The sequence below is a fragment of the Dasypus novemcinctus genome, chromosome 13 (genome assembly GCF_030445035.2).
Source record: "Dasypus novemcinctus isolate mDasNov1 chromosome 13, mDasNov1.1.hap2, whole genome shotgun sequence".
NCBI classification, from domain to species: domain Eukaryota; kingdom Metazoa; phylum Chordata; class Mammalia; order Cingulata; family Dasypodidae; genus Dasypus; species Dasypus novemcinctus.
In genome coordinates this window covers 6492093-6514854 of record NC_080685.1, presented here as the reverse complement: position 1 = coordinate 6514854, position 22762 = coordinate 6492093, and the positions used below count along the sequence as shown (strand labels likewise).

Sequence of the window (22762 nt, the reverse complement as noted above, 5' to 3'; positions counted from 1 at the left end):
CAAGCAGGCAGTCAGGCCTGGCCTTAATAGCCCCAAGTGGCCAAGCCTTCCTGTCCGGTGGTAAGCGTGCGTGCTAATGGTGACTGTGGAGCAAGGATTTACTGCCTGGGAAGGGGAGGAGGAAGCCTGGCAGCACAGCAGCTCTCCACACAGTTCAGCTCTAGAAGCTTCGCACCCCTAAAGCTCGGGGCCTCCTCCAGCGCTCAGGAGCGGCTGGTGGGCTCCCCTTTAGTTTCTTTACTGAGTGAGCCCCCGAGAGGCCTCCACCCCGTGCTCAGGGGCGCGCCCCGATCCAGCGGACACCCCTAGGCTGTGTGCTGAGGGAGCCCACCAGGCCACTGTCGATGTGGAAATGCGGTGAAAGCCCCATTCTTTTAAAAGAGGGGTATGAGGGGAGGGGCGAGAGAGCTGGGCAGAGAGGGAGGGAGGAGAACAGGAAGGAAGAGGGGCGCTGCTTGGCCGACCGCAGGGCCTAGGGCGGGCATGGTGGGTGGGCGTCTCAGGGCCCTGAGGGGAGGAGACGGCCCCTTGTGGGGGCTCCGGGCTCCTCCACTGATGTAGCACCCTCAGGCCTGCCTGTCGGGTCAGCACCCCCAGGACGCTCGCCCTTGGGCGTCAGGCCATGTGTGTGTGGTCCACGTTTCAGGGCCGGTTCTCCAGAGCCCGGACTCAGGGCCGTCGCGGCCACCAAGCTGGCCAGCTGTCCCTTGTCAGGCAGGGGAAGGGCCTCTGTGCTCTGGACGTCACCAGAGCTCCGTGGCAGCCGGGGATTTTCAAAAGCTGCACTGAGTTTTGCTCACAAGTAACAGTCTCTATTTAAGAGGTAGCACAAATGCAGCCCAGGGGCTCTGCTGGACGGTCTGTAGCTCTGCCTCTGTGCCTGTGCCTGGTTCCTGCCGGGTGATTTCCAGGAGATTTAGAGCAAAAAAGAGCAGAACTCTCAAATGTGAATGACAAGAGAAACAATCTACAGACACTGACAGATTGTCATTAAGTCAAGTTTATTTTTACTTTGAGTATGCACTTATTATTTACAGCAAAAAAAAAAATCTAAAAATTTTTAATTATAGTGTTCATTGTAATGAATTCTGTAATTGGGCTAGAAGTGGAATTGCTATTAAATTTCCCCCATTTTCAGTGCCGTAAGACTCTCTGTCTCCCCAATTTTGCTAAGAGTTTCAAAATGTATTAACTTTCAAAGCTATTGAACACTGACTCTGTGCAGAAATCTGCATGAAGGCCTAATGTTTCCTGAATTGAATTCACTCATCTTTTTTAATAAAGAAATAAAAAAATCTCTTTGGCCTTTAAACATCAGAAATCTAAAGACCTGCCCTTTCTTATGAAGAGTGTTGGCCATCATTTCAAACTTTTTAATAAATAACCCTGAAGAAAGTCAATGGCCAGGCATGTTGATCTACTTTAGGCCAGTTTTCCATGATGTCTGCAAAGACCTAATGATAGACTGATAGACAGAAGACAGACAGACAAATAGACATAAGATGGACAGAAAGATAGACAGAGGGACAGTTAAATAGCTGGGTAGGTGGAGGAAGTGGTCTCAAGTGTAAAGACCCCACTCTGCCCCTTCGTGCCCTGGAAGAGGCTGCTTACCCCAGGAGGCCCAGGACAGTGGGAGTCGGGCAAGATGCCTATTTCTGTTGACTCACAATAATGTGCGGAGATGACAATATGCTGAATTATAACATAAAAGGAAAATGTAAAAATGCCAACAGAAAATCGGAAAAAAATGAACGCTGACAAAATTAATTATGGGGAGTACACAGAATTTGGTGGTGGTTTTCAAACGCTTTGTTCAAAAGAAAGCTTAGGTGAAAACATCTCCACCCATCCTCTCCCCTGCGTTAAAGAATCTATAGGGCCCCACAGAACACAGAAAACTACTGAATTTACCTTTCCATCAGATCAAGGAGGAAATTAACAGGTGAGGTTGGAGCCCTCAGGAAGCTGAGATTACGTATAAACTGTGAACGTCATAGCTGGAGGACACCTTCGAGATCAATATCTACCAACATCCTCATTTTACAAGTGAAGATGCTGAGGCCCAAGGAAATTAAATGAAGGGCCAATGGCCACTCGCTTGCTAGTAACCAAGCCGGGCCTGGAGCATGGAGCTCTCTTTCTGGTCCATACGCTCCTTCTGTTACATTAAAATTGGAAGTGGAAGGGGTATTCTGGAAAGAAAGTTGCTCCCTTTCCTTCCACTTGCCTGAGCCAAGCAGTGGCTGGGGCTGGAGGGCAGCTGATCACCAGAAGAGTCGGGGTCTGGGGAGTCCAGTTGCCTGCAGAACCATCACAGCCCTTCCTGAGCCGTCCAGTAGGCCCTGGTCTCTAAAAGGCTGAGCTGAGGCAGCCTCCCGAGGGACCAGGGAGGGGGGGTGGGGGGGAGGCATTCTCCACTCGCCAGGAGGAGGATCTAGGAAATGGTCTAATGCTACCCCTCCAGCCCAGGGGCAGAGTGCTTCACCTTCCTTCACCCGAAAAGAAGCAGCCAGGGAACGTTCTCCAGCAAAAAGACCTGGGTGCTAACGGTCCAACAGAGTCAAATATTGACACACTGAAGGAGACCTGGCAAGAAGAGAGAAGAATCTTGGAAACAATGAGCACCCCATGAGAGAGGCTGAAGGAGAAGACAGGAGAACTGAGCTGGAGCACACTAGGAAGACTGAAGGCTGCAAGTGTGGCCCCAAAAGGCTTGCTGGGGCTATTCCTTTGTGGATTTAGAACCAAAAAACTAGAGAAGTAATTAAAAGTATGGCCACAGTTAAGGTCCAAATGAGAGGTTTGAACACCAAATGAAAGAAATGTGTCAAAGCATGTGTGCGTGTGCTCACACAAACACACACACAAGAAAACCTAAGGGGATAAGGAAGAAAAAGGCCAAGAGATAAATCCAGGAAATGTAACATGTGGCTAACAGGTGAGTTGGAAGAGAAAAAAAAAAGGCAAAAGCAAATAATTTCACAAGTAATAGGAGAAAAATTGTCCAGGATGAGGAAAGATTTGAATCTATAAAACTGAAAGAGCAGTTATAGATGGAGGCAAATTTGATGTGGAAAGCTACACCTAGGTGTACTTTGTAAAATTACTGAACACTAAGGATAAAGAGAAATTCTTTTCATTTTCTAGCCAAAATTTTAAAAACAAATTACCCATTGAAGAAAATAAGTCATACCGGCATGGAAATTCCCATCTGCAACACCAAGCTAGAATAAGGTGGCACAGAGTATGGAGAGAAAAGGACTGAGCCCAAGAATCCTTTACTTAGTCAAGGTATTATTTACCTGCCAGGGTGAAAGGAAGAGATATTTACATACACAGACAAATTTAGAGTTTATATTTCCTACATAACCCAGAGGAGAAAAATATTCAAGAAAGGCCTCTAACCAAACAGTGAAAAACACCCACTACCATTGATGAGCTGAAGCAAAGAGAAAATAAGTGATGATGAATGAAAACACAATACATCAAGTATTTTTGACATGCTTGCTAAATGAGGATTCTTGAAATAAAGAAATGTGTTATTGGGAAAGGGCTACTGAGAATCTACATTCTCAATGGGGTGATACTATGCCATGGGATGAAAATTGGTTTTGGATAGATTGGAAAATATTACTCGTTTTATGTATATCTGTGGTATTAAAATTTCCTAATGGGGATGGAACTAGGCAGAAAATGTCTAAAAAGTCTCCTTAGGAAGTAATGAAAAATGTTGAGAAACACTGATCTGAATGCAACAGGATAAACAAACAGTAAAAATTATAAAGAGCTGAGGGAGGGCTTAAAAGTACTAGAAATGGAAAAGAAGGCCATTATTATATAATGGCATAATTTATGGAGCTGCCTGTATGCATCCTACAGCAAAGTAACCAAGTATTTAAAGCAAAAAGTAATAGAAATTCAATTGAAACACTTCAGTAATATCATACTTCAAAACAAGTCTGAAAATTGGGCAGATCTAAAAGAAAATAAAAGATACGAAAATTAAATAATACTATGAACAAACTCGATTACATGCACGTTTTAAAGTATATTTCTTTTCCATACATCAAACCCCCTCAAGACAATTTTCATTTGCCTTTGGAGCATTTATGAATCTATCTGTAGCTGCTGTGAAGAAAGCCTGAACGAAAGCTACTAATGTGAGATATGCTACAAGCTTCATTTTCCACTGCCATCTAACAAAATGTGGACCATACTATTAGCACAGAACCCTTAAAACAAATCTTACCTACTTGGAAATTTAAAACCCTCTCCTAGATTCCTCTTATATCAAAGGAGACAGGAGAAGTAAATTTATGTATTCTCTAGAAAGCTATGAACAGGAGAGCAGCTCAGAGCAAGACCATGAATGATGCAATATCTGGTGTCAGAGAAAAAGGTGTAACTGTAAATGTCTTCAGTGAGATAAAAAAAAAAGGACATACACCACCCATGGCCCACTGGGTGGACTGTGGGAGAGTGTGGGCTATGATGTGGACCACTGACTATGAGGTGCAGTCGTGCTCAGAGACGTATTCACCAAACGCAATGAATGTCTCATGATGATTGGGGAGGTTGTTGTTATGGGGGGAAGAGTGGGGTGAGGGGGGTGGGGGGTATATGGGGACCTCATATTTCTTGAATGTAACATTAAAAAATAAATAAAGACCAAAAAAAAGGACATACAGTAAAGTTACAGTAATCATCTCAATAAGGCAGAGGCATAGCAACTGATAAATGGATAAGGTGACCTAACAGAATCCAAAAATGGCACACATGAGAACTTAATAACAGGTGTTTTTTTTTTAAGATTTATTTTTTATTTATTTCTCTCCCCCCACCCCACTGCCTGTTCTTTGTGTCCATTCTCTGTGTGTTCTTCGGTGTCCACTTGCATTCTTGTCAGCGGCACAGGAAATCTGTGTTTCTTTTTGTTGCATCATCTTGTTGTGTCAGCTCTCCATGTGTGCGGTGCCACTCCTAGGCAGGCTGCGATTTTTCGCGTGGAGCAGCTCTCCTTATGGGGTACACTCCTTGTGCGTGGGGCTCCCCTATGCGGGGGACACTCCTGCATGGCACAGTACTCCTTGAGTTTATCAGCACTGCGCATGGGCCAGCTTACCACATGGGTTGGAGGGCCTTGGTTTGAACCCTGGACCTCCCATGTGGTAGAAAAGGTGATGTTTTAATTCAGCTTGAAAAAGATAAAACTGTTTAATCTGGCATAGGTGGAAGGACCCTTTATCATGCCATACATAAAAATAAATTCTTAGCCATAATCAGTATTTAACACTTTCAAGAAAACCTAGGGGACTGCACGTAAACCTCACAGGCTGGATGATGGCCTCTGAGGACATCAGATCCAGGTCCTAATTTCTGGGATTTGTAACTGTTACCTTATTTGGGAAAAGGGTCTTTACGGATGTAACTCAGTTAAGGATGTTGGGAGGGGGAGATTATCCTGGATTATCTAGGTAGGCCCTTAACGCAATCACGAGTGTCCTTATCAAGAGGCAGAGAGAGAGTGGGCAAGAGAGAAGAGGCAACATGAAGGTGGAGCAGAGAGATGTGAAGATGCTGCCTGCTGAGGGAACCGAAGTGGCGACAAGCCGAGAGATGCTGGCAGCCACCAGAAACGTAAGAGGTAGGACGGGCCCTCCCGAGAACCTCCAGAGCAAACGTGTCCCCGTCCTCACCTTGATTCTGGCCCATGGCAACAGATTCCAGATTTTGGCCTCTGGGACTGTGACAGCTTACACGTCTTGTTTTAAGCCACCAAGTCTGTGGTAATTTGTTACAGCAACCACAGAAAGCTAACACACATGCCTAGGTATGTAGAAGCAAAAGAAGATAATGTAGGTATATAGAATAACAACAAAAATGTAGCAAAAGATACCACAAAAAACTGAATGAAAAACTATGGATTTGGAATAAATATTTGCTAGACAAAGGATTAATAGTTGTATGCTACAAAAATATTTTAAAAATTAACAAGAAAAAAACAATAGCCTGATAAAATATGGGCAAAGCATGAGAACAGCCATGACTCAGAAAAAAAAGCAAGTCTACATGGCCAATGACAAAAAGAGATGTTGAGACTCACCAGTTGTCAGGGGATGCACCAAGCAAATCAATAAAGACATATCTGTACTTATCAGACTGGCAAAAATTCAATAGTGGCAATACTTACTTCTGTCAATGATTTGGGGAAAGGATATCTGACATTGCTTCTACCACCCAGCAACCCCCCAGAGAAATTTCCTCTTGACTCTGTTTGCTAATTTATTTATTTAGCCAATGAGGTCAATTGACTGTAAGATTGATTTTATCTCTCTCTCTCTCTGTCTCTATTTTACTGACCATTTCAGTTTGTAGGGTACACAAAGCTTGCCAGGGATATAAGCGTTATGTATCCTTTACTGGTGTATGGATCGGTGCTGACTGCCAGGGCAGGGAAAAGTGTCTTTTAAGCACAATTCATCCAGTGCATTTACTGGATGCCGACTGTGTGCTGGGGACCTTGGTAAGTGCTGGAGCTAGAGAGTGGAATAAGACAGATGGTAACTGGATAAGTGCAATTCAGTGTACCAAGGGCCGCTGGAGGAAGCCCAAGTCAAGGACCCCTGAAAACCCAGCCCAAGGCACTTAGGGAACGCTCCCCACGGAGGGCAGGGGAGAAAGAATGTTCCAGGTGGAGAGCGGTGGTGGAGTCCAGAGAGCAGGCAGGAGGCACAGCTGGAGAGAGAAGTAGAGCCAATGATGAAGGGTCTTGGAAGCCAGGGTGAAGAGTCTGGATGGCTTCCTGGGAACAAGGAGGAGCCTCTGAAGAGATTTTCCACAGGGCAGGTCATGGTCAAATTGTTGTTAGGAAAGAGAACTCTACCTACAAATGGGAGAAGGTTGGATACCAACCAAGTTTGGAGGCTGAAAAAGCAGTTGTTGCCTAGTTTGGTGAGAGATGCTGTAGCCTGGAATGGAGAAGGGTCGATGGCCATTACTGAAGTGGGTGGATTCCAGGTATGGGTGAGGTAGGGTCTTGGCAGACTCGCCGAGGGAGCTTGGGGCTGACTGGGGAGTGCTGCCCGGAGGCCCCAGGCGCTCTCAGGATGTGCCTGCGGGGAGGGGAGCTCCTCTTCCAGAGCCGGAAGCGGGTGGTCTCTTCTCACGAATGCGCGGAGGTGCTGGGAGGCCCCTCCTCAGCGAGGACACACTTTGGGCAATGAGCAACCAGCAGCAGGAAGCTCTGTGGCGTGCAGGCTGCTAGTCCGCTCGTTAGGAACTGTCCCATCCCAGTACTGGATTTAAGTCTTCTCAACAGTCATCCTCAAGGCCTTGCCTACGAGGGTTCTCCCAGTCATTCGCCCCAGGGGTACGAACATGGCCGTCCCGGTCAGGGGCAGATGAAGGGAGAGGGACAGACGCATCGTGACAATAATGCGCCAGGAAGTGGCAGGGACTTAAGAGCAGGAACAACCCAGGCTGGATGTCCCGGGCTGGAGGGCGGCCGCCAGGGTGGGCGGGCGCCGCCATCGTAGGGCCGCTTTTGGGCCGCCATCTTGGGGCCGCCATTTTGGGCCGCCATCTTGGGGCCGCCATCTTGCAGCGTCTGGAGACGTGAGCGCTGCCGGCCGTCCGCCTTCCTGTGCTCCCAGGGCCAGGGCCGCACGCGGGCCGAGGAAGGGGCGCCGGGACACCCCAACTCTTCCACAGTCATTTGCTCCGAGTGGGCAGAACGGGGCAGAGTCCAGCACCCCAGGAAGCACCCCGAGAATGTTCTACATGCTCCCGGAAAGCCCTAAGGGCTTACGAAAGCAGCTCGAGAAAGAAACCACAACAAAGAACAACGACAACAGAAGAACAGCGCAGACTCCTCAACCCTAATTCTACTTCTGAGAGTGCGTCCTCTGGGAACGAGCCAAAAGAATGAAAAATGTTTTGCACAAGCTTATTTACTACAATAGAATTTAGTTATTCAGAAAAGGAAAAAAAATAACAACTCTCCAATTATAGAGGAATCATTATATAATCTACCATACTATGTACTATGCCTACAAAGAAAAGTTTAGCAGTGTTTCTAACAACGTGGAAAGGTGCTTCTGTTGTAATGCTAAGTGCAAAATTAAGATACATTTCTTTATGTAATGTGAGCATGTCTATGCAAATTATGCATAAAATAGCAAACTGTTAATTTTTTTCTGATGGTCATGTGGATGATTTGATTACTCTTCCATTTCTCTCGTTTCTAAATTTTTTATATTAATATTATAATGAGCAGAAATCCAATCTATTCTATGTAAAAGCAAGTACCCAAAAGATTAATGACGACTGGGAAATGGGGGACACAATGATGAAGGTCTAGGGAGAAAACAAAAAGTATACAAGCAAACAAAACTAAGATAAGTCAACTTTAAAGAGTGCCATCACTTAATCTAAATAATTGGGAAGAATATATTTGGGCTCATGATTTATTCATGTCTATGTGATTGGATTTAAAAGGAATCACAGAGGTTAAACTCTTGCTAATGATAGCGCTTATGAGTTTATATCAGGATAATGACTTCCCCTGGAATATATTGGAAAACAAGCAGGAGCATAATCAGGATTACGAAACAGACGGGGAAGTAGGAGCACGGAGAAGTAATGGGAATTTGCCAAGAAAGACTAGAACTGGGGCAGGGCAGGAAGCCACCGGCACCCATGGGCTCTGCTGCATGACAGGTGCAGGGGCAATCTCAGGAGACCACTCAGGAAACCACCCCCGACAGCTCCTGTCATGTCCTGCCTGGCCGCTTGAGTCTAAGAACCAGTTTGTCTGTCTCCCTCCCTAGACTTGAACTCCGTGGGGGTGAGGAATGCAGCTTATTTGATTTCACGTTCCCAGCGAAGAGCTCAGTACCTTGGGAGTGCTTGTTCAAAAAAAGGCACATTCAGGGAAGCCGATGTGGCTCAACTGATGGAGCGTCCGCCTACCATATGGAGGGTCTAGGGTTCAGTACCCAGGGCCTCCTGACCCATGTGGTGAGCTGGCCCATGCACAGTGCTGCTGCATGTAAGGAGTTCCATGCCACACAGGGGTACCCCCTGCGTAGGGCTGCTCCACGCACAAGGAGTGCGCCCCACATGAAAAAAAACATGGCCCATCCAGGAGGGGCTCCGCACACATGGAGAGGTGATGCAGCAAGATGACGCAACAAAAAAGAGACACAGTTTCCCAGTGCTGCATGACAAGAATGCAAGCGGGCACAGAACAACACACAGCGAATGGACACAGAGAGCGAACAATGGAGGGCGGGGGGGGGGGGGGGAAATAAACAAAATAAATCTTTAAAAAACATAAGACACGTTCAAAATTATTATGTCACCACCTTTCAAATGAGACAGGGCTAATTCTAAGCCTCCCCTGAGTGCTGATTTTGCAGGGAAAAGACTCTCTTTTGACGCAAGGGGACGCTCTTTCCGTAAGGTTTTGCTAGTTCTCATGCTGACACCATGGTGGAATTCTCCTTAGATGCTCTAGCTTGGGGTGAGAGGGTAAAGAGGAGTGGACGGTCCCAAATCCTCCTCCTCCTTGCCGCACGCTGGACAGCAGAGCAACAGGCGTGAACAGCACACAGGCCCCTGGATTCCAGGAGCAGGGGCCCCTTCGCGGGCCAGCTGCTACCATTTAAGCTCATCCCTGCGAGAACAACCGGGCTAGACAGGATTAAATGGACGCAGTGGCTGGGGGAGGGCTCCAGCGGGGCCCTGTTTCAAGATGTATAAACATCAAACAAATTGAGTGTTTATTAGACCAGAATGGAGTGAAGCAGGGGCTCCCTGGCCTGGCCGCCCACTGGAAGCACCTACTGCTCTTGTATAAAGAGTCAAAGCCCCTCTCCAGGCATTCTCATCTGACTGGCCTGAAGCGGGCCTGGGCAAGGATAGTATAAAAGCTCCCCAGCTGATTACGATTGGCAGTCATGATTGCAAATTACCATATTGGGGGAGGAGGGGCGAGAATCATAAAAATTATGAAATTATCTTTCTTCACTTAAACCCTGAAAGACAACTTGAATTGGTATTCTGGGTGGAATTATGTTAACCTTTTTTTTTTTTTCTTGAGGTACTGGGCCCCAGGGATTGAACCCGGGACCTCATAATGTGGGAAGCCAGCGCTCAGCCTCTGAGTCACATCAGCTTCCCTGAGTCGATTTTATCATTTGTTTTGCTTGTTGTTTTTGTTTTTTTTGGAAGGCACTGGGAATGGAACCTGGGACCTCCCATGGGGGAGGCAGGAGCTCAACTGCTTGAGCCACATCCATTCCCAACTTCTTTTAATAGAAGTTAAAATATCAGTGGCAGCAGAGTATTACTCTAGCTATAATATTATGTAGAGCATAAATGCCCATTAAATTTGCAACTAAATTTTCTGCACTAGAAAAACAAAAATAAAAAGGAGAACAGCAACTTTTAAGAGCTCCATGTTTGTTGTTTTAAAAACATTATCTAATCAAACTCACAAACAATGAAATGAGATGGATAGTATACCCGTTTCACAGATGAGGAAACTGAGGGTCAAATGTGACCACAACTACTAAACCTAGTGATCTTTCCACAAGCGTGCACGCCTCCTTAATTATGTTGCTAGTTTACTTTTCCTATAAAATCAAACTCTGACGACTGAAAATTAACAAAATAACTGATTCTCAACTGAGCCAAACAAACAACAGAACATTAGTGTGTATCCTAATTATGTTTTCATTAATTCATACATCTTTTATTTTCCCTATGTCCCATAAAAAAGACAATAGGAAGCTTGCTATAATGTAGAAATGTGTACAAGCCCTCAAATCTACATCAAAACAAATCCTGCTTCCCCAGCTGTTTCTCTCCTTACCCATCAACCTACTAATTACAACAGGCTTGAAGAATTTCAATTATTTAAAAGATTCATTATGTACTAACTATGCTCAGCTCCTTTCAGGCAAAATGAAAAGTAGGAAATGCTGCGATTTAATTTTTCCTGGAATACAAAAGAAACTTTCAGTGACAAAGGAAAAGAAAATCAAATTAAATATTTCGTGGTAAGGTTGTCACATAAAGTGACACTGTAAAAAATCAGGATTCCCTGTGTTGCAAAGTAGATGCTGGCTGCCTGCATAATGAGGGAATGAAAAGTCTTTTTCAATAGACTCGGAGAGGGAATGGAGACCTACCTTAGGATAGTAGGGGTGGGAAAGAAAGAGTGGGATTAGAGAGCCACTGGAGGGAGAGAACTAATCAGATGGTGGAGAATGGGAGGCAGAGCTGACTCCATCAGACTGCAGACTTCCTGAGGACAGCCGTAAGCATGATGGGTCAAGAAGCAATGAGACAAAAATAGCATACGTTAATAATACCATTTATGAGTACTTCATAAACATGGTTGTGAAACAAACGCACAAGGAAAAGGGTTATGAGTTAGTGACACGACAGCAAGGCAGGGACGTGTGGACTACAAGATGGCACCTGGAGACCTGAGTTGGGCGTTTAGGATGTAGCTGCCTTCATCATGGGCTGACCACCCGGTGGCAGGGTGCATCCCATCGAGACCAACGTGAGGTCACTGGGTGCTGCCTGGTCCAGCAAAGCACTGAAAACTTCATACATAGATAGGGCTGGAGCTGTCAGTTATTTTCTGTTAAAAGATACTGTTCCATGATGAAACATGTCATGATATGACCAGATAACAAGATAACAGGTTTGGCAGATACTGATGGATCGAGAATTTCAGGAAAAATGGAGAGGTCAAAAAAGTACTCATAAGTTTGCAGAAGTCTTGGGAATGGAGCTTTTTGGGTCCTGAGAGGGAATTCAGTGTTCCCATATCTTTACCAAATCTGCAGCCTTCCTATGCTTCACCAGGGAAAGAACAGAAGCTTCTGGATGACTGATGTTAACCAAGAATCACTTGAGCAGATTAATGGGAGCAAGACTGAGGGTGTGTGTGCATCTGTGTATAAAAATTTATAATTAATAAACCAAGCAAAATCAAAATTTCATACACAATGATAATTTGCCTAATCTTTCTTATCTACTCAGAGTCTCGCATTTGTAGAAATTATACTAAATTTCGCACAACACTCACCCCTTCTCTGCATACTGGAAGGACTATAAAAAGAACTCATTGCTTCTTACTTAAACTAGCATTGCAGCATGTATACAAATAAGGGATGTGAGTAAGAGTAACGATAATGACAGTAAACATCGGCATTATGATGGGCAGGCACTGTTCCACACTCTTGACATATGTTAACTAATTTAATGCACACAAACCTTTGAAGTAGACACCGTTATCACCTGAGGAACCTGCGGCACAGAGAACTCAGCATCTTGCTCAAGGTCACACAGTTAATAAGTTAAAAGAAACCTCATTACTGTCCTGGCTTCAATTCTGTTATCTTTCTAAGACTCTGCCTTCTACCACTGAACTTTCCTCCAGGATTTGGCTTGAGCTTTCATACATGCTACTCGCTAAATTGAACAAACACTGTTTAACCTAAAAAAAATCATAGTTTTTCAAAACTGAGCAACTTTGATGTATTTTTAACTGGCAAACATGACCGGCAACTAGTTGATTTCACATATTTACAGCTCTTTAAGATGCCATTATTGTAGCTAATTATTATTATCATTATTATTAATATTTTTTTGAGGTACTTGGGACCAGGGACTGAACCTGGGACCCCCATGTAGGAAGCAGGCACTCAAACACTCCAGCGACATCCACTCCCTAATTCCTGTATTTGGTTCCTTACAGTGAAGTCCTGTAGAGAACTGAGAATTTTTACCCAAAGAATTAGGTAGCACTACAAACATGCATTCATAAGTGGCATTTCTGAACAGTTTGCTTGCATAAATTTTCACCATTTCATCCCATAAATTAGCAATTTTCCTAGACATTTCAGTATTTCAGAATCTAAACTCATCATCTGGACACAAAGAAACAAAACTGTGCACATGTAATGGCTATGGGTAACTCTTCCTTATTTTGTTAAGAATAGGTCTGCATTTATATGACACATTTGTATACACATTTTCTTCCTCTCTTATCCCCTTATCATATAACATAAGTTATATTAACTTTATGTCATAGTATTTAAGTTACAGGATATCAAGTTTAAGAGCGAATATTATCCAAGTACTTTGTATCCTCTTCTGGGGGAAAGGTTAGTGTATTCTCGGTCATGCAGAGGACAGTAGAATTACGTTAGGTGAAAGTACATCTACGCCATTGTCTTTGTTTAGAGACTGAAGATGGTTTAAGGAGAGGTGTGTGGGTGTCAAGTTGCCAGGGATAGACTATAATGGCTAGTTTCAAGTATCATCTTGGTGAGGTTATGGTATTCATTGTTTTCAAGCAAGTTGTGGCCTGATTATTACTGTGAGGGTGTTTCATGGATTTAAATCATCGGTAAGTTGATTGCATCTACAGCTGATTGCATCTACAATCAACAAAGCAGACTACCTTCAGCAAGGAGAGGACTCTGCTCATCCAATCAGTAGGAAGCCTGAAGGGGGAGAACTGAAGATTTCAGCCCTCAGAATGAAGGATTCTACCACTACTTCCCCGGCTCCTCCTGGGGAATTCCACGTCACCTTCGTAGAGTTTCCAACTTGAGGCCTGCCCTTAAAGAATTCAGACATGGCAATCCCCACAGTAGGGTGGGCCAATTCCTATAATGAATCACTCAGTATTTAACCCCTCATTAGACCGTCACCTGGCTGTGATACTGAAGAAGGTCACAGTGCAGTTTCCTTTAACACAGAAGGAAACAGAGGTTCACACCATAAAGAGATGCCGAGGAGGAAAGATAAGCTATTTGTTTCAGGTGGCTATTAAAATTGCAAACTTCTAGGAATCATAGAAAAAATAGCTTTTTAATGAATATGGTTGTCCTGGGTGGTGCCCCAGGGACAACTGCCGGATGTTGTATGTCCTCCCATGGCCCACTGGATGGAACGTGGGAGAGTGTGGGCTCTGGTGTGGAACACGGGACATGGGGTGCGGCAATGCCCGGAGATGTACTCACAGATGCAATGGATGTGACATGATGATGGGGGAGAGTGTTACTGTGGGGGGAGTGGTGGGGTGGGGGTGTTGGGGACGAATGGGGACCTCATATATTTTTTTAATGTAATATCTTTTAAAAAAATGAATAAATTGAGTAGAATTTGGAAAAAAAAATGAATATGTCTGTTTTGAAGCAAACGGGAAAAAAAGCAGGCCTCCTCATTCTTGTTATTGACAACCAACACTCGTGCTTGGAAAATGCCTGCTCCTCCAGGAGAAGACACAGGTGCCATGTGCTGTGATGCTCTAACTGACTTATGCCTGTTACTCTCTGGCCCAGGGCCTGCTTGTCACTGGTCCTAGCCGTGCCGTTGCTCGGTGCATTCTGCTTACAACAGCATTATAAAAAAGAGATGGGCAGCTTTTCTGTTGCAGTTCTTGTTTATCTCTGTGCCATTTATGGTTCCATTTGGGACTTTTCAGGCTCTGTTGAGTTAGAATTGAGCCCCCAAGTGAAAAATATTTTCCTTAAAAATGCATGAGTGTAAAATAAGCCACGCGCCACTTCGGGAGTGGGAAAGCGTGGAGGATATGGGGGCCTTAAACAGATCTGAACAGAACAACTTGGCAGCAAGTTCTGGCTTTCCTCTCGCCGTTCCCGACCCCTGCGCAGTCATCTTCCCGCTGGCGTGGTGGGAAAGGAAGACGCAGAGGAGAGGAGAGACACGGGGAAATTAGGCTTGCAGCTGCACAGAAAAGCCCCCGTGCCAAGTGTAAAGGAGGCTGGCACTGCTAGGGCAACGAGAGGTGGCACAGGAGCGTCTCTTCGGCAGGGACAGTACAGTTCTCTGGAAGACCCTCAGTTGAAACTGGGGTCTCCTCCCAAAAGGGCTGTTGTGTGAGTTCAATAGCAAGGAGACCAGTGGCAGCAAATTGAGAAAAGAATTCTGTTCTTTGGCAGCAGGCCAGTTTTCTGGGAGCGACCTGAACTAAGCTGTCTTCTCTAATAACATTCGTCTTAATTCAGGATCAAGGCTCACAATCCATTCAACACCTACTTTAACAAGTATTTACTGAGCACCTAAAATGCGTCAGGCTTTGGGCTGGCACTGTCATGTAAAACAGACCTCATCCTTGCCCTCCCCCATCTGATTCACCACTGCCCCGTGAGCCTGGCACAGGACGGCGGTGTGACCCATCGTATGACGGCAGGACCATTGCACAGAAAGGCCATCCTCACTGACTGGTCCTCCACCAGGTAGACACCTTGGGGAAACCTGCTTGCTGGGCTCTCAAAGCAAGAGGCAGGGTGCTCGGCTTGGTGCTTTTCTGTGCCTCTGAGTCACCCAGGGATCCTGTTGAAGTGTGGGGTGTGGGTCCAACAGGGCTAGGGCGTGATGGATAAGCCTCAGGTCTACACAGTAGCAATGGTTTAGCTCAGACCTTAAGGGTTAGGATGGAAGGAAGGGGTAGAAGCCCTCAGCCTGCTCTGGAGACTCATGTCCATCTTAAGGGAGGAAGGCTAAGTCACTCATCAAGGGATGCTAACTTGCCTCTAGAGTCTTCTCCTCTTGGAGCCATCTCACGCCAATCCCAGGGCTCAGCAGGGCCATGAGGTGTCCCCTCTACTGCCTCAGTGGGCAGGAGCTCCTTAAATCCTGCATATGGACCCAGTGTACACCCCTGGGGGGTGCTGCGGGTTCCAGGTTCCCTAGGACCTCCAAAGCCAATTAACCCCAGATCTAGACAGATTATAGGAAGCCAACTGGAATTTAGGAGAAACAGTTACCTAGGGTAGAAATAAAGCTACTTGGGAAACATTAGCTTGTAGTTGGAGAGAAAAATCCAGTCATTCCTGAGGGATAGTATATCAGATAAGATAACATAATGCCTCATTGATGGCACTGAGTCACCATTTCTAAGTGGAAATGCAACCTTCCACTTTCATGATCGGAGCACCTGACCCTTCAGTGCTACATATGAGGCTGGAGAGAACTCTTGGCAGCCCACACTAACACAGCATGGAGGCTTGCATGGCTCACCAAGTCAACCTAAAGCGTGCAGCTCCTGTTTAGTTCAGTGGCCAAGTGCTGGCATTGCCTAGGACTAAGGAAAGACAGCTGGAACTAGCTCTTACTCACACCATCAGGTTTTGCCTGCTCTAACGGATTGTTCCAAAGTTGGCTGCCAACAACTCCTCCCATTCCTACACATGCCTGCTATTCCTGGAGTCTACTGCCCATCCCCCTGAATCTGAGCTGGCCTTGGGACTTGCTTTCAGCAAAGGCTGCGTCAGAAGTAATGAACTGGGAGACTACTTGTTAAGAGCTCTTACAGTTTTCACTTTCACCCTCTTGGGATCCAGCTGCCATAAAAAGAGTTTGCATTAGATTGTTGAATGATGAGACAGCCCAGCCCAGTAGATGTTATAGGATAGGCAGCTGTGTGAGGGATCCCAGCTGGCACTATGTGGAGCAAAAGACCTGTGCAGGCAACCCACAGAATCACAACAAATAATAGGAAAAAGGGTCATAGATGACTGAAATAGAAACTGGTACCTGGAAGTGGGGTGCTGCTGTAGCAAAAACCTAAGGCATGTGGCATTGGCTTTGGAACTGGGTGATGGTGAAAGTTGGAAGGACCTCCTGCTGGTGATGCTGGAAGAGCAGTGAAGAACTTACTTTTGGAGCCTTGGGAAAGGGTGATCCATATTATGAAATGGCAGAATGTTTTAATAACACCATTGCCTGCAGTAACATGGAAGATAGCAAATATAACTCATGAACTTGTGGATCTGGCTAAGATTTTTTGGGCAGCATATCAAAGGCATTACAAAAAATAGATAAACTAAAAAAGGAGCTGTTTCATTTTTATGCAGCATTTAGAGAAAATATAGAGAGTCTAGGACAGTCTCCCCCTCAGCAAAATATTCTCAATGTAAGGAATGGCCTCAGAATCAAGATCAAATCAAGAGTGTAGCTCTAAGACCCCTTGTGAAGACCTCTGAAAGATCTGAGACGGTGCCTCATAGATACTCCCAGCTAGATAAAAGGACCCTCAGAAATTTTAAGGACAATGTCCTTTAATAACTTGAGTCATGGTCAAAAGTAGAAAAGGACATTTGTAGGTGAGGCCTTTTACTAATAGAGTGGATTATAATTTGATACATAGAATATCTACAAAGTTTTTGAATAGTTGTACTGTTTTGGACTAAAAAGGGACAGAGATGATTTAAAGTGATCTCTGGTCATCATCTCTACTGGCAGGAAGCAGGTTAAGAAAGTCAGAAGTACTTCTGTCCCTTTTATTTGAACTTATAATAGCATTATACCCCTTAAGTATATGTCCCAGTGACTTAAATCTTTGGTCTGTTCATGTGCCAGGTAAGCCCTGAATCTCAGCAGAGTTGCAGCCAACACCTACACTCATGATGATGGCCAACACCCATCCCATAAAACAGAAAGTGTCTACAACTGCAAGCAGGACTGTTCCCTCCATCTACCCCGTGGGATCTAGGCCCCCTCTCGGTTAGGAGCAGAGTGAGCATCACCGTCCCCAAATCCTCAAGATAAAGGGAGTGGTCATTGGAAGTTCTGAGGGAAGTGGGATGGAAGAATAGGTGGAACACGGGCCATTTTAGGGACATTGGAATTGTTCTGTGTGATCCTGCAATGATGGACAGAGGCCATATCCATTTTGTCCAAACCTATAAAATTGTATGGTGCAAAGTAAAAACCATAATGTAAACTATAGGCCATGGTTAGTAGCAATGCTTCAATATTGGTTCATCAATTGTAACAAATGTACCACACTAATGAAAGATGTTATTAACAGGGGGAAATGTAAAAGGGGAGGGGGCAGTGTATATGGCAATCTCCTATATTTTTCATGTAACTTTTCTGTAATATAAAACTTCTTTCAAAATAAAGTTTAAAAAAAAAAAGAAAGAAACTCAGAAGCAAACACAGCCCATTTCTTAAGGAAAAGTAAGAAAAACATGGAGGATCAAGAGCCAAGAGCTTTGAGAAAAAAATGGATTAGGAAATCATACCCAGGGAGCAGAAACTAGATCCTATCTAGCAATATTCTCTGTTCCCAGAGTTAGGGAAACTGATGGGGGAAGTGTTTTGGGGTAGGAAAGGGCATTTGACTTGTCTTATTAGTTCACAGATTTCCAAATCAAGTGAAGCCCCACATAGGATGCTCATTCAAATCCAGACTTGATAAAGAAATCTGGGACTTTTACTCTTTGCTGTAACGAGATGAAAGTTTTGGGGGCTGAGGTGAGTAGAGTTTGCATGTAGAAGAGATGTGGATTGGTGTGGCCAGAGGGTGTACCCTTTCCAAGGAATTGCCAACAATTCTTCTCACTCCTGTACAGGGATACAAATCCTCCATCTTGGATTTGTGTCTTGCTTTGACTAATAGAATAGGGTGAAAGAAACACTCTAGGATTCCAGAGTCCAATTCTTAAGAGTCCTCATGGCTTCTGCTTTGTCCTCTTAGGATAAGCCCACCATATAAAAAGCTCAAACCAGTTGACTCAGAGTACATGCCAAGAGAGGGTCCAGCCAAGCCCCACACGTGCCAGCCACAGCTGACAGGGCAGATAGGTGAGGAAGCCATCTTGGATTATCTAGCCCTGGTCAAGTCACCCAGCAAGCCTGCGTGGAATAGAGACAAGTCATCTCTGCCAAACCCCATCCAGAATCATGACTAGAGAAGCAAATGTTATTTTTTAAACTACTGAATTTTGGGATGATATATTATAGAGCAATAGGTACCTGAAACCCCTGCTTCAACGATAGAGGTGGAGAGGTACAGAAAACAAATGTATTCCATTTTTCCTTAGAAAAGCCTTTGGGTTTTTTGTTTGTTTGTTTTTACCCATCTTGATTTTAAAATAGTATAAATGAAGAATAGATTTCAAAGTGTCAATGAGGGAATGGTTATGGGCTTAATGCCAACACATTTTCTACGTAAAGAGACAAAATTGGTTTTACATCTGACCCATATAGAACATTTAAGTACAGGCCTATAGTCATATGCTTAGATAGAATAATGGCTTGGATAGCTCAATGCATGCTATTGTGGTGGTAACAATATAAAGTAAAATAGATGTATTTCACCAGGATCATTTTCTTTTATTCATAGAACTTCATTCAGAATTCATGTATACCATTTAGTTAGTTTTCAAAAGTTGTTTGTAATAAGCACATTTCTCTTTCATATTCACCCAAATAGGACAGAGTTGGAAATACATAACTACACTACAGTGTGACTCCATTATCTAAAAAGTTGGCTCTAGGGCCTAATGGCAATCGTAACACCAATTAGTCAAATGAATGCCTCAGCAAGCAGTTACAGAATTAGAACAGAAACCATGCAGGTTGTACAAAGCACAACCCAGGAGCATGCCATTGGCAGAGACTATGATGGCACCCCGTGAAGCTGTGCAACACAGCATTGCTGTACAGAGAGCTATTGTATGCAAAGACGAGACGCGACTGTGTCCTAAATGCATGGCATCCTAGCAGGAGCTGAATGGCATATGGTACAACAGAGGCACACACATAACATATAAAATAATGATATCCATGTACTGTGGGGTGAAGGGAAAAAAATTATGAGCTTAAGGAGTGGAGACAAGAATAGTAAGGAGTGTAAAATGCTCGTAAGAAGAATCGTCACACACGTAGGATGCAGCTTACCTGACATGCTGATGGATGAGTGTGGTTGAGATCCCAATGGGAAGACACTATGTCAACAGACTTTTTGGCCATGTTGAGTAAATTCATCCAGCCTTGGAAAAGTGATAAGTGAAATGGTGCATTTTCTGAATAGTTAAGGCCTTCAGGAATATTTTCCACCAGGGCAATTCTTAGAAAAGATTTTGAAAAACAAACAAACAAAATCTAGTCAAATTTGAAGACACCAATCTTTATACATGCATACAGAGACATCTGAAAAATATTCTTCATGCTTTCTGAATGTGTACTTTCTTCATAATTTACATCTTTTTCATCAAAGACCCCTTACATTTCCCGTATGATAATCTACTGTGTTCAGAGATTTATGTTCTGTTTCTCCAGTTAGCACTCATATTTCAGGAAATCAGGGTATGTATTCTTAATGTCTGATTTCAAATTAGCCTTGAAATAAAAATTCAGAGCTTCTGACAAACCAGTTTTCTTCTAGTAATATGCCCTTATATTTTTCTCTTCTACCAGTACAATTTTTATAGAAGGTACTACTTCTGTGAGTTTCTCAAGACCACACACTAAGTTTGCATGTCTCCAGTTTAAAGTAAAATGTTGGGCATATATTATAATTCAATTAATGCTATAATTATTGCTTAACCTCTCTAGAGGTGCTTCTCAGCTCATGCCAAAAAGAAATGATAAAAACCTGCCCACTGCAGGATTTTCTTAATGTCTGAGGGGAGGAATTGTAAAATAATAGTAATAATCGAACAACAAATAAAATAAGTAGTATTAAATTTGTTTTCACTTTTAATACTGTGACTATATGTATACTGTGTCTAGCTCTCCTTGGTGTTACAGCTAAGACTGTGTTGTTTTCACTTCTAAGTTATCCAGGTGACACATGATTTTTTACTAAAGGAATGAACAAGTTTTTCTCAGTTTAATAAATGTGCATTCTCCTCAAATTCCTGATGGGGAAACCTCTAACTCTTTTGATAATATCTGTAGTGCTTCCAGCATAGGGATTTGTTTTATTCATAGTTGCATCCCCAGTGCAAAATTAGGGCTCAATAAATACTTCCTTATAAAAAATGATTGTGTGACTTTCACTTTTCAACATGGAACCCAGCACTTTTCAATAAAACTGTTAACTTTGGCTTTTAATGAGATGTGATCAATTAGCCAGTTTTAGAAACAAAAACAAAAATAATGCTTGTAACCTAGAAATTCACAATCTTATTTAAGTTTCGATGAGCCCTTATAAAGTATAATACAAGCAAATCACTATATGCAATACAGAAATGAATATCACAAATCTTCCTAGTCCTCAGTAATTTATAACCTAGCAGGAGAGCCTGTCCCAAACATAATGGTTCAAATAGGAGGTAGACCCTGAGAAATGGTGAAACAGAAGTAAGAAGTTCTAATTAGATGGATAATGCATCATCCAAAGTACCACTGGAGCATGGGTAGGAAGGAGTAATAAATTCGGGTTGGAGGCATCTGGAATTGGAGGGGTGCTTGAAATGAGTCTTTGAAAATAGTTGAATACTTTTTTCTCCTTCCTCACTACCTTTCAAATTTTGGTATTTCATGTGCATTTTTCAACTCTAATCTCTACATTGGTCATTGAGCTGTCCCCTAATTTAACCTTCAAATTTAAATGCTGCTTCTTCTGATAGGCTTTCCTATATCCCCAAACTAGGTTAGATCCCTTCTTATCAACTCCCACAACAGTCTGTACTCCCCTTTCATCTTGCTAGTCACTCTTGAAATGACTGTTTCAGGGTTGGCGTTCTTGATAGTTTGGAGGTGCACAAAGACAGGAACCTCAGGGCTTCCGTCTTGTATCCCCAGCACCTAATACACTGTGGCTCCCAGTAAGTGTCTAAGGCATAGTTGCTGAGTTCCATTAGAACCTGAACAACTGGGAAGGTTCTGGGTCCATTAAAACTGACAAGGAACACAGGAAAGAAAGTAACCTGGGGATTGGGAGAGATTATCAAGGGGAAAAAATAATCAAGAGAAAACTGGCCCAAATCCTAACGTGGGGAAATGCCTGAAGTTCTGTGACTGTAGAAAGTGTAAAAGAGAAAAGATTTGGAAGGGACAATATCGAGGCAGGAAAGCAAGAGAAGCCCAGGAGAAGCAAGTGTTCAAGAAGTCAAGGCAAGAGAGGGTGAAAAAGGCCAAGAGAGGGGAGAGTTCATCTACCTTTCAAAACCTCTGAAGGCAGTATGACAGATACGGAAGCTGCATATTTTAATACCCTCCACATTTAAAGTCCAATGATGTATGCTAATTGAAGTTAGACTACAGAACGAATAAACCCTCCAGATCATTAGCAGGTTCAGCCTCCCAAACAACCAATGGACATGTTTAAAAACAATCAAGCAAAAAGGAAGCCGTCTAATTAAACCAAACCAAACCAAACCATAACAACTACTAACAAATAGAAAATCTAACGAGTTTTCATTTCACCTCCATAGAAAATGTATGCTGAGAAAGACAAAAGGAAATTCAAAACACCTAGATAAACAAAAAATATGAAATGAAGAATGCAGGATAATCGTATAATTGTGGAAGTCTCCACATTACCTCTTTCTTCCCACCATTCCTGGTGGCCTCTGTGAGATCTGAGGAAGGATTCTCAATCGCTTTTATGCCAGGTGTTCTTTCAACCCTTGACCCAGGGGTAGAATTCAGAGGGATCTATGAACTTAGGCCTTACATCTTTATTTTCCCTAATCCCTAACTGAATTTTACCATTCCCTTCTGTTATGAACATAGACAACCAATCCCAGGATGGTCAGCAGGACCTGTGATTTTTGTCACCATTTAGAATCACAGATGTTTTCATGCCACGTTACAGTCGCTGCTAATATCTTCAAGTATCCGTTACTACTTTGAAGGTATGGCAGTTTTCAGATGTCCTGCTAGATCTTGCTATTTCATAAATAAGTAGCCCAGAACTTGCATGATTTTATACCAAATTTGCTTTTTAAAAATATTTTGGTATCTT

The 22762-nt window shown here is 43.6% G+C and overlaps 1 protein-coding gene across 4 annotated transcripts in view; it reads right to left on the bottom strand.

Moving 5' to 3' along the window:
* Positions 1-22762, bottom strand: part of PLD5 (phospholipase D family member 5) — a 403658-nt gene that overhangs the window by 185118 nt on the left and 195778 nt on the right. For all 4 annotated transcript variants that reach the window (XM_071207354.1, XM_058309472.1, XM_004463321.3 and 1 more), the window contains exon 3: positions 19747-19915. In XM_071207354.1, coding sequence (XP_071063455.1) covers positions 19747-19915 — 169 coding nt within the window. The remainder of the gene's footprint in view (positions 1-19746; positions 19916-22762) is intronic.